The sequence below is a fragment of the Equus quagga genome, chromosome 4 (assembly GCF_021613505.1).
Source record: "Equus quagga isolate Etosha38 chromosome 4, UCLA_HA_Equagga_1.0, whole genome shotgun sequence".
Classification (NCBI taxonomy): domain Eukaryota; kingdom Metazoa; phylum Chordata; class Mammalia; order Perissodactyla; family Equidae; genus Equus; species Equus quagga.
Genome location: NC_060270.1, coordinates 28,947,460 through 28,959,096, shown reverse-complemented (window position 1 = coordinate 28,959,096; position 11,637 = coordinate 28,947,460). Strand labels below are relative to the sequence as shown.

The 11,637-nt window shown below is 52.1% G+C and overlaps 1 protein-coding gene across 1 annotated transcript; it reads right to left on the bottom strand.

Annotated features, from left to right (window-relative positions):
• Positions 1–943: 943 nt before the first annotated feature.
• CPN2 (carboxypeptidase N subunit 2) lies at positions 944–11,408 on the bottom strand. The gene is made up of 2 exons (XM_046657743.1): positions 11,272–11,408; positions 944–2,886 (listed from the first exon to the last, which is right to left on the bottom strand). The coding sequence occupies exon 2, from the start codon at positions 2,881–2,883 to the stop codon at positions 1,240–1,242; it is 1,644 nt and encodes a 547-aa protein (XP_046513699.1). The 5' UTR covers positions 2,884–2,886; positions 11,272–11,408; the 3' UTR covers positions 944–1,239.
• Positions 11,409–11,637: the final 229 nt, after the last annotated feature.

Below are 11,637 nucleotides of genomic sequence, written 5' to 3'. Positions count from 1 at the left end.
GATATTCAGAAGCCTTCATTGACTGGCTAGCCGTTAAGGGGGAAGAGAGATTGGAGAACACTACCAAACTCCTGGGCTTGACAATTTGCTGGGTGGGAATCCCAGAGGAGTTGGGGACAGAGTTTGGTTGAGACATGTTTGTGGCTGTGACAATAGAACACGGAGCTGCTGAGCAGGCAGATATCTCTGCAGCGAGCCAAGACGACCTGAGCCAAGATGGAAATTTGGAGCTCATCAGGGTAGAGGTGGCAACTGACTCCAGGGGCACGCATGGGATTACCCAGGGAGGACGAGTGACAGCAAACCCCCAGGAGCCCAGCATGGAAGAGGTGGCTGGGGAAGATAGAAAGAGCGGCCAAGGTTGGGTCAGAGAGTGGTGTCCTGAAAACCAAGGCAGAACCGTTTGAGTGAGTGAGCGGCCCACAGAGTCAGCTGCTGTGAGAAGCTAAGAGCTGAAGCGTGTCCGTCCAGCCCACCCAGCCCACTGTCCTCCCCTTCTCTCTCCTCAGTGCTTTCCCTTCTCCTCATGGAGCAGCCATCTTGTCTGCTGAACAGGCAGAGCCACAGCTCCCACTCTGGGGTTTAGTGTAATGACAGCCAGACAGCTGGCGGTTCGCTTCCCAAGGCACCACCTCATCTTGATGTCTCCTGGACACAGCCCTGGAGGGGGACGCTAATGACATGAGTTCCCCACACACCAAAGTCAGACCCCTGCCCCTAATCCGTCTGGTCACCTCTGCTTCTATTGTCTCCTTTTTTTCTCTATAGCAACTAAAAATGGATTTCTAGGGAGAGAAATAAAAACAGACGTTTGGCTTTTGGACTGGATGTCACGAGAGGATAGCCTCCATTTTGTAGAATTGGAAGAGCGGTGGGATGGAAGCTCAGGGTTGGAACTTCAGGGTGGGGATGAGGGAGGTGGTTATTAAATAACAGAAAAACACCAGGGGAGAGACGTTATTTTATTCTCCAGAACATGAGCCAGTTTAACGGGTGCTTTGCAAAGCTCAGGGAAGGCCTTGTCAGGCCTCAGACTTTGAGACGGAGTAATGAAGGAAGGGGAGGAGGAGGGGACTCTGGTGGTGGAGTGGCCGCCTCCACCTCCTCCACCTTGAAGACAGAACTAGGTCCCAAGCATCTAAAACAACACCAAAGCTTCAGCTTCCCCTCCACCCCACCTCCCTCCGGGTCAGGCCCGGAGGCCATCTGCCCTGGCTCACGGCTCTGTCTGGCCTGCATCTAGGGCTCCCCTGCCCAAGCCTCGATAGACACAGTGAGCCTCACAGAGCCGCAGCGCGACTTCAAGTCCCACTCCTGACTGGCATTGTACATCAGTCCCGGGGAGCCCGAGCGCTGCCTAGGAGACAGCTGGATGTTCAACCAGCGACACTGGACCTCGTCACAAGTGAGCACCACAGTACCCTCGGGGTTGCTGTAGGTACACCGGCTCCGGGCTGCCCTTTCCTCCACAGCCAGGTCCCAGCTGCCCCCTGGCTCCCTGTCCTCCAGGTTTGGGGCCTGGAAGCCCAAGTGGTCCCAGGTGACAGGGCACACCAGCAGCTCCTCCTTCAAGGCGGGCACCACCTGGCCCTTCAGGTAGGCAGGGCCCGCACAGTAGGTCTGGATGTTGAAGAGCCGGTCGCTGTACTGCTGCAGCCAGCTGAAAAGGTAGGCCAGGTGGCAGTCACACTGCCAGGGGTTACCGTGCAGGGCAACGTTGAACAGGTTGTAGTTGGTGTCGAAGATGCCCTCCGGGAGCATGGTCAGGAGGTTCCTGGAGAGACTGAGCAGCTCAAGCTTGGACAGGTTCTGGAAGAGGGCTGGGTGCAAGGCCGTCAGGTTGTTGCTGCCCAGGTAGAGCTTGATCAGCTCCCCCAGGTCCCTGAAAACGCCGGCCGGGAGATGGGTGATGGCGTTGTGCGAGAGCGTAAGGGAACTGAGGCTGGACAGGTTGGCAAAGGCTCCCTCGGCGACAGTCTCCAGCTGGTTGTAGGACAGGGACAGGCCGACCAGGCCTGGGGTATGGGCGAAGAGGCCGGCGGGCAGCATCCGCAGCGCGTTCCCCTGCAAGTTTAGGAAGGTCAGGTTGCCCAGGGAGGAGAAGATGGAGGGGGGCAGGTGCCCGATGGTATTCTGCTGCAGCCACAGCTTCTCCAGGCGGAAGAGCTGTGAGAACACTTCGGAGGGCAGCTCTTTGATGGAGTTGCCATCCAGGAAGAGCTCCCGTAGGCTGCCCAGTTTGCCAAACACACCCTGGGGCAGGCTGGAGAGCGCGTTGTCACTCAGCCTCAGGGTCTGCAGGCTGCTCAGGGGGTTGAACAGCTTCTCGGGCAGCTGGACCAGGAGGTTCTGAGCGAGGTTGAGGGTCTTCAGATGTTTCAGAGGCTGGAAGAGCCTCCCAGGCAGGGTCTGGAGCCGGTTGCCCTGCAGCTGGAGGGACTCCAGGGCATCCATGTGGCAGAAGAAGCTCTCGGGCAGAGCCTCCAGCGTGTTGAAGTTGAGGGTGAACTTGCTCAGTGAGGTCAGGTTGGAGAAGATGTCGGTGCTGAGGTTGGAAAAGCCGCTGCCCGTGATCTCCAGGTCCTCGAGCCTGGGCAGCCCCCCGAAGGCATCTGGCCCAAAGTGACGGAGCTTGGTGTTGAGGAAGACCACCTTGGTCAGGTTGGGGATGCTGCCAAAGGCCCTGGCCCCCACCGTGGTGAACGAGGTCTCCACGAAGACGATGTCTGTGGCATGTGGCGGGATGTCCTGCGGGATGGCGGCCAACTCCTCATCGGAGCAGAACACCTCCCGGTCGAAGCAGTCACACCCCACAGGGCAGGGCTGGGTGAGCCTGGCCACCAGCAGGAGGCAGGCCCAGCACAGCCAGGCTCCAGGCAGCATCTCCTACATCCGAGTGGGAAGAGAAAACAGAAGCGGCACCTTTATCAAGGGCAGCAGGCAGGGTGACCAGCAGACCGGATGGAGAGCCAGAAGACGGGGATGAGCTCCATCAGGGAGCCCACTCATTTGGGCAGCAGTTTCTGTTTTTAATAGCTGCATTCATACCGCCTCACAGCAGCCTCGCGAGGTCGGTGGGACCAGGGTTCTGACCTTCGACAGCGAGGATGTCACTTGGTCTGTGCATGGTCACCCTTAGTTAGGTTAGTGGCAGGACCGAGACCCAGGTCTCCCGGACTTCCCCATGTTCTTTCCAGACTGGAGAAAGAGGTGGAAATGAGACAAAAAGGCATGGGAGAGAGCTATAAAAGGAGACCATGGGTAATGTGGAATTTTTAAGATAATATATAAAATATGGGCAGATTATTCCTGAGTTGGAAATTTTTAAACCATAACTCTTCCTGCATTTCCAAATCTCAGCACATTCCAGAGCCTAATTAGGAGGAGATCTTACCATCTGCTCTTTGCACATCCGCGGAGGGAGAAAGCAGGGACAAGACCGGCTCTTATCTTGAAATGAGGCTGCCGGCTCCTCAGTTCTGCTGCCCATACACTCTCCCGGGCCCCCCATGGAGCCCATGGAACTTCCCAACGTTGCACGGACCAGAGTGTCCCAGATGCGGGAATACCACAGACCAGTAGGTTTTTGGGGTTTGGTTATTGTTTTAAATAAGGAAAGTGGACCAGGTTTTTAGTTTACTAAATGTTAATTTAAAAAAAAAAAAATGCCAGCATCCATCCACAGGCCACAAATTGGTGATGCAATTGACAAGTGTGTTTTGTTTATTGCTCAGTTGTTGTATATGAACCACTAGCCAACACGTAAAAATTGAGAAATATCACCTTAAAAGTCCAGATTTCAGGATGAGTTCGAGGCACTGGGCTCACATTCCCACATGACAAGACTAAATGGGGATGGTCGCCCCATTAGGGGATATGCCCCCCGCCAGGCCACTTCTGCTCTCACCCATGTCATCATTTCCATGGCTTGTAGTGGTTCGAGTTCTATGAGTCTGAATCCCAGCTGCATCACGTTCTAGCTGTGTGGCCCTGGGCATGTTACTTAATCTGCCTGTGCTTTAATTTCCTTATCTGTAAAATGGGGATAATAATAGTGCTTACCACGTGAGGGTCATTGTGAGGATTCAGTGAGTAAGCGTAAATAACACTGTGTTGGATGAGTGTCTGACAGTGTGAGCAAATCACAAACTATGTTAACCATTGTTAAAGGTTGCCAGCCACCATCATTACCAAAAAGGTTATTTGAACACAAAAAAGGAGGAAGAATTTTAGATAGAATACATTTGGCTTTATCAAAAAAAAAAAAAAGAAGAAGAAAAAGAAAGAAGGAGGGAGAGAGAGAAGAACAGAGAGAGAGAGAAAGAAAGGTAGAAAGAAAAAAGGAAGGAAAGAAGCAAAAAGAAAGCCAGCCCTGACGCACTCGTGGTTAAAGTTCGGCGCTCTCACTCATTCACAGCCTGGGTTCGTTCCCGGGCGTGGAACCACACCACCCATCTGTCAGCGGCCACGTGGCTGACATAGAAGAACCAGAAGGACTTAAAATAGAATATGCAACCACGCACCCCAGGCTTTGTGGAGGAAACAAAAAAAAAGAGGAAGATTGGCCATAGATGTTAGGGTGAATCTTTTCCTGCAAAAAAGAAAAAAGAAAGAAAGCAGGAAAGAAATAAAACCCTCACACAACATAACCCTAGTTTTTCTCAATTTATCTCTCAGTAAGATCTCACGATTGGGATCCATGTTGGGGAATCTTAACCCCAACACTCTTTGCTGGCTGCCTCTCTGCTGCCCTCTGCTGGCTGCCTCCTCCTTCACAAGATGCCGCTTGAGGCCCAAGGGCTCCACGCAAACAGGGTGCTTACAAAAGCCTCCTCCCATTCAGGCACTCATTAACTCTCAGTTTTTCCAGGAATTTTTTCTGCCTGATCAATAGAGAAGGGACAGTTTCTCCCTGAGAAAGTGTGTGCCTCCCTTGCGCTTGTCGGATGCACACACAGATGCTGAGTAAGCCGCTTGCGCTCCTCGGGTGCAGGCAGAGATGCTAAGTAAGCCGCAGGAAGCGGATTTACCCCGCTGTAGGGGAGGAGGACTCTTAACAGTAGGGTGCCTGCCTGCCCCAGGCACGAGCTTGCCTCCCGATTCTAGACTCCCAGGCCGGCCGTTACAGAGTTTACGCTAACCGCTAGCCGGAGACTTTATTCTGGAGAATGTGTGCATAGTTTGCAGATAAGCAGCACAGGGCTCTGACTGAAGGAGGATGCTGCAAGCCATTGCCCGTCCCACACCTGCCACCTGGGCGGCCCCTAGGGATCCTACACAAAACCACTCGGGATCCTGAAAGAAGCCTTCCCTGACCCCAGGAATAAGGCGCCGTGGGTATGTTTCTCCATCTTAGCACCTAGCATAGTCCTTCGAAATGAGGGGTTTTCATGACTGTCCTTCCTGCGAGAAGATAGGCGTCCTCAGCTGTGTGCTCAGCCTGCAGCGCAGGGTCGACTTACCGCGGGCTGGTTAGGGTTTGCGGAGCTGGACGCTCCACGGCTGGGATGAGCAGCTTGCCGGGCAGAGCTGCCCTTCCCTGGAATGATTCAAGCCCTGAGTAAATGACCACCAGCCTGGCCGTGAGAGTGGCCTCAAATCCTCCTCCCAAGAGTAAGGGGAGTAATTCTTGTTGTTAACACGCCATGTTATCAATGTGGCAGTCCCCTTCCTTGCTAACCCTTTGGTCCTTGGTTCTCAAAGGCTGTTTCCAGAAAAAAACCACTAGAATGGACATGTGGCCCTAGAGACCATCTAGACAGCTTCCTCGTAAGGCAAGGCCCACCAGGTGTCTGCAGTGGGGCCTGGGTTAGAACCCAGACCTCTGGGTTTTCCCATCACTTCTGCCAGGAAAGCTGGGACCAAAGTGGGAAGTGCATGGTGACAGGAAAGTCAAAGGCTCAGGTGGAGCATGGGCCTCACCAACTGGGCCAACCTCAGGAGGCGTCCTCCCTTCCCCTTGGCCTGTGCCTCTAACTTTGAATCCACTGTCATTTGGAAATAATGTGCTTCAGAAGTTTCCAACAAAGGAAGTGACTCGAGAATTCAGAACTTGAATCAAACCTGTGGCTTGGGTGGCACAGAAAATCAAGTGTAGACAAATTAACTGAGGCTCAGGCGGGCAGGGGAGGTGGGGGATCCTCTCTGATGTGGGGGGCTCGGCTGAGGGGGCTGCTCCTGCCTGACAGGTCCCAAGGCTCTTGCACAGACATCTTGATCCTCAGGGCAAATCTACAAGTGCCCACAACAGGGGAACCAGGGCTCCCAGAGCCACAGTGACTGGTCCACGGGCATGCAGCTAGGAAGCAAGAGGCCAGGATCAATCCGAAGGGCCTGAGCTCTCGGCAAGGTACTGGCTGGGACACCACAAGGCTTCTGCACCTCCACAGTGGAATGAGTGGGGGTGGGCAGGCCCGCTCCTCACATTTGCAGGACCCAGGGGGAACATACACAAGAGGACCTTGCTCAGTGTCTGTGCCCTTCTTTTCCCACCTGTCTCCCTCTGGTACTGTGAGTAGAGACCCCACCTGCAGCTGCCCCCTGGCACCCCACATGCCTAAGGGCATGCACTTCCATGATGTGGTCAGCCTAGGGACGATGGACCTGGGGCAGCAATGCACGCGAGCCCCGGGTTCTGGGTACCTGAACCATGGTTTGAAATGGGGCACACCTCTGGATGGGCGTGTCCCTTTGGTCTTTCAAACTTCTCACCCCCTGGGGATGTCATGGTGGGAGGCAGTCCAGAATAGGGCCCCTAAAGTTCAGAGGAAGACCTCACTTGCCCCAGTCTCCTGGGGCAGGAAGAAACAGGGGATGGTACCCACGGTAAGGGTGTGGAACACTGATAATTTCCAACTCATCCATTCCCAGCCCAACTCATGCTCACATCCCTCTAGAATGGCTAAGAATTTGTGCTCTGGAGTCAGACGGTTTGGGTTCAAATCCTGTCTCCATCCCTTATAAGCTGTGTGGCTTCGGCTGAGTTCCTTAACCTCTCTGTACTTCAATTTCCTCATCTTCAAAACAGCGAGCTTCAATACCACCTTCCTCATGGGGTTGTTCTGAGGACTGAATGAGAAAATGAGTGGAAAGCTCCAAGCCCAGAGCCTGGCACAGAAAGGGCGCTCAGCAACACTAGTGATCCCGATTTCTTGGAGCTCAGGGCAGCCCCGGATCTGTAGTCACGGAGGTTAGCTATGGAAAAACCGATGAGATCATCCAACAGCCCCACTTGTGGACCAGCGAGATGCTTCTCTCCAGCACTTTTTCCGGCTCTTTCCTCCCAGTCAAGGGAGACGTGTAATTGTTTCCTCCCTGGTTTAGTGAAGCACAGATTGGGATGGCTCTGGCCAGGATGCCCTGGTCTCGGGCCCCTTCCCCGACCCACCCTCCAGAGCAGGCTCCTGGGAGATTCTGGATGGGAAGTGCCCCTGCCCCAGCACGGTGGATGCTGGCACCAGCGGGGACAGTGGGGCAGCCAAATTCCTGTTTCTCATCTGGGAAACCACTTCTGCGTTTGGGAAGAGACCAGCAAATGCCCACAAAAACATTCCATGCTTTCGGAAGCCAAGGAAGGCTCGGCCTTTTTTTTTTTTTTTTTTTTAGTTGACTGGTTGTAAATGGACTCTTTCCTCTTCTCAAATTTGCTTTGGGTTAGTACATTTCTGTGTGTGCCCCGAGCCAGTCTGTCATCCACCACAGAGCCAACCCTCGCTCCTTCCTGAGGGCAACCAGAGCCCAGAACCCAGAGCCCCGGCCCCAATCTCAGGGGACTGCTGTTTATGAGTTGGGGCTGCCTGCATCAGCATCTGCCTCGCCACCAGCACTGGATTCTGCCCTTTGGGCTCCAGCACATCTGCGAGCGAGAAGAGGAGACTCTGAGGCTCAGTCAGAGCCCCTGACTGCCTCATCCGCGTCCCCGGGAAGGACCTGCTGCTCCCAGGACCTCAGTTTCCTTTCCTCTGAACCCCTGAAAACAAGCCAAGTAGCTGAGGTGGTCAGGCCTGGGCTGGGCTCCTGCCCATGCCCCTCCCCGGACAGCCCTACCCCACTGCTGCCCAGGGGGTCCCAGGCGGAGAAGTAACCCCTCAGAGTCCCAGCTCCGCGTTGATCAGTTGAGAACAATAATAATAATAATACCTAAATTACAGCATTGTTAGGGTTATTGTGGCCATGAAGCGAGATAACTAGTATTGGGTTTCTGATATTGCGATGTTATAAGAAACACATATTTTGTCTTCATCCTGGTCCCTGGCACAGAGCTCCTAAAACCCTTGGAATTCCTGAGTGATGGGAGTGAGAGGAGCAGATTTTGTTATTTATAATAAGCCCCTTTCAACCCACACCTGAGTTTACATCAATGAAGTGACTCGATGGGTCCCTAAGAGCTTCAGGATAGAGGCTGGTTGCTGAGGATGCAACCATGTGACTGGACAGCTAGAACTTTCAGCCCCACCCCCGCCACCTCCTCCAGGGAGGGGAGATGGAGATGGGATTGAGCTAATCACCAATGGCCAATGATTTAATCAATCATGCACGTGTAATGGAACCCCCATGGAAACCCCAAACTAAGGGGGGTTTGAGCGCTTCTGGGTTGGCAGGCGAATCCATATGCTGGGAGGGTGGCACACCCCAAACTCCATAGGAACCAAAGTTCCTGATCTTGCAGTCCTTGCAGACCTTGCCCTGTGCATACCTCTTCATCTGGCTGGCTGTTCGTTTGGATCCTTTTTAATATCCTTTATAATAAACTGGTAATAGTTAGTAAAGTATTTCCTTCAGTTCTGTGAGCCATTATAGCAAATTATCAGACTTGAGGAGGGGGTCATGGGAACCTCCAATCTGTAGTCAGACAGACATGCACATAACCGAGGAACCCACTATAGTCAGGCGTCAGCTAACAACGGGATATGTCCTGAGAAACGCAACGTTAGGCGATGTCGTCATTGTGCGAACGTCATAGACTGTACTTACACAAACCTAGATGGGATAGCCTACTGCCCACTGAGGCTACATGGTGTGAATCGTATGGAACCACCATCACATATGCCGTCCGTTGTTGATGAAACATCGTTATGCGATGCATGACTGCCCTTGAAATTGGCTCTGAAGTTCACTAGGGACAGTCTTGTTGGACTGAGCCCTTAACCTATGGGGTCTACACTAACTCCAGGCAGCTAGTATCAGAATTGAATTGACCTGTAGGACACTCAGTTGGTGTTCACAGAGAACTAGAGAATTGCTTCATGGAAAAACCCACACATTTGGTGTCATCAGTGTTGGGAGTAGAGACAGATCATAGTAACAGGGTTATAGCGAAAAAACAGAAACAACCTAAATGTCCAACATGAGGGACCAGTTAAATGCTACACGGATGTAATGGAAACATTCTCTGTTGTCTTTTTTTTTCAATTGCTATTACTACTTTTTTTATATATAAAGATTGGCACCTGAGCTAACATCTGTTGCCGATCTTTTTCTTTTCTTCTTTTTCTTCTTCTCCCCAAAGCCCCCTGGTACATAGTTGTGTATTTGTAGTTGTGGGTCCTTCTAGTTGTGGCATGTGGGATGCCGCCTCAGCATGGCCTGATGAGCAGTGCCATGTCTGCGCCCAGGATCCGAATTGGCAAAACCCCCGGGCTGCAGAAGTGGAGCATGTGAACTTAACCACTCTGCCATGGGGCCAGCCCTTCTCTGCTGTCTTTAAAATTATATTGTAAATATATGTATTTATTGACAAGATATTTGCAATACCTTAAATGAAACATATTGAGTCCCAAAATGCTAAGTTTCCACCTTTAAGGAATATTTGTGCATAAAAACATAATAGAAGATCATATACAAAATATTTGCAGTGGTTATGTCAGAAAAATAGAATTGTGAGTGATTTAATTTTTTTCCTTTTGCCTAATCATATATTTTCCACATTTTTTTAAATAATAAACAGGTATCACTTTTGTAATAAGCTTGAAAGTAATTGTAAAAATTGACATAATTGTGTAAAACATGCAGCAGAGGTCCAAGTATATAATAGAGGCTTGCCGATTTCTTTCTTTCCTTGCAATTATGTTGCAGAAGCTCAAGCGAGCTTGTCTATCAGCTGTCCGAGCATTCAAGAAGATAGGTAACATTCTGAAATAAGAGGAGGCTGTGAACTGGGCCCGATCCTTTCTTCAAACGCTCCCCACAGGGCCCCACCTCTAGCGATCATGTACACAGTCCCTTCCACTTTAACATGCCCGTGTCAACCTTTACCTGTTGCTACCTGTCCCCATTCTACCTACCCTCCCAGGCCAGCACAAGTCACACTTCCCCCAGGAAGCCTTCCTTCACGGCCCCTCCTTTGGATCTTGCAGGTCACTATGTCCTCTGTTGAACACTGGGCCTTTCTGCTCTGTATTCTAGTTGGTTGCACCCACGTGACTGTGAGCCCCGGGTCCTACTGCCCACAGCATCTCTGTATCCAGCTGTGCACCCAGCACCTGGCACGGGCCTGAGCACAGCCCTGTGTGCTGAATTGAACAGAATAGGTTTGTGGCTTTCATGACCCTGCATCTCAGAACTTTTCATCCTGCCTAGCAGAGTGCGGAAGAGCTTGGGCTCTGCTGGCCCAAATTCTGACACTGCTACCTACTAGCTGTGTGGGCTTGGGCGGGTCACTCCATCTCTCTAAGCCTCAATTTCCCCATCCATAATTATAACCCTATCCCTTAGGGTTAAAATTAGTATTGGATGATACTAATTGGATGATAAATATGCTGAATTAGATAGTAAATATAAAGCACTTAACAGCGTCTGGCAAATAGTAAATGCTCAATAAAAGGCAGCTACATACATGTTTTATTCCTAGAGCATCCATATACTTTATCATCTAAACTTTTGGGGATGAAAAAGGGAGCTATTAATAATTATGCCAGGATGACAGGCATAAACTAGGGCAGGACGAGGCAAATCTGGATGTACAGTCACCCAGCTTATCCCTACCATTCACTCTGAGCGCCCTGGCACAAGGACCAGGTCACCTTTCTCTCAGAACCTTTCTACTGTGACCTGCCTCTGCCTCAGCCCACACCGCCTTGCCTGAGTACCTCAGGGGCTTCTCCTCCCAGGACAGCGGAACATGGGTGCTGCAGCCTGCCTGAAGCTGGGGACACACTCTGAAGCCTGGAAGGAGTGGCCAGTCCCTCTCCTGTCCCCAGCTGGGACCCCAGGCCAGATTCCCCCCACAGCCCCACAGACCCAAGAGCCCTTTAGTGACCCCGGGAGGCCTACCGTGGGGGGCTGAGTGGGTGGGGACCGGCTGCCCCGGCTCTTCCTGGGGAGCAGAAGGGTGTCTGCTGTGGTCTGTGGTCAGCGTGAATCCAGCAGTGCCAGCACTAATCAAAGTTCCAGGCAGTGGTTCCTCCCCTCACGTGGCCTGAGCATTCCCGGAATGTCACCAAGGTCACAGGACAGGAGGAGAGAACCCAGGGCAAGGCCTCTGAAGATTACCAAATGACCCTGACCTGTTCCCATGAACAGATCCCGAAGAGGGCCAAAATCCAGCAAAGGTCACTGGCTTGGCAACTTTGGGACCCCAAGGGCATCCACAAGGTCCTAGAAAGTTCCTAGTAGGCTGTTCCTGGGGTGGGAACTGGG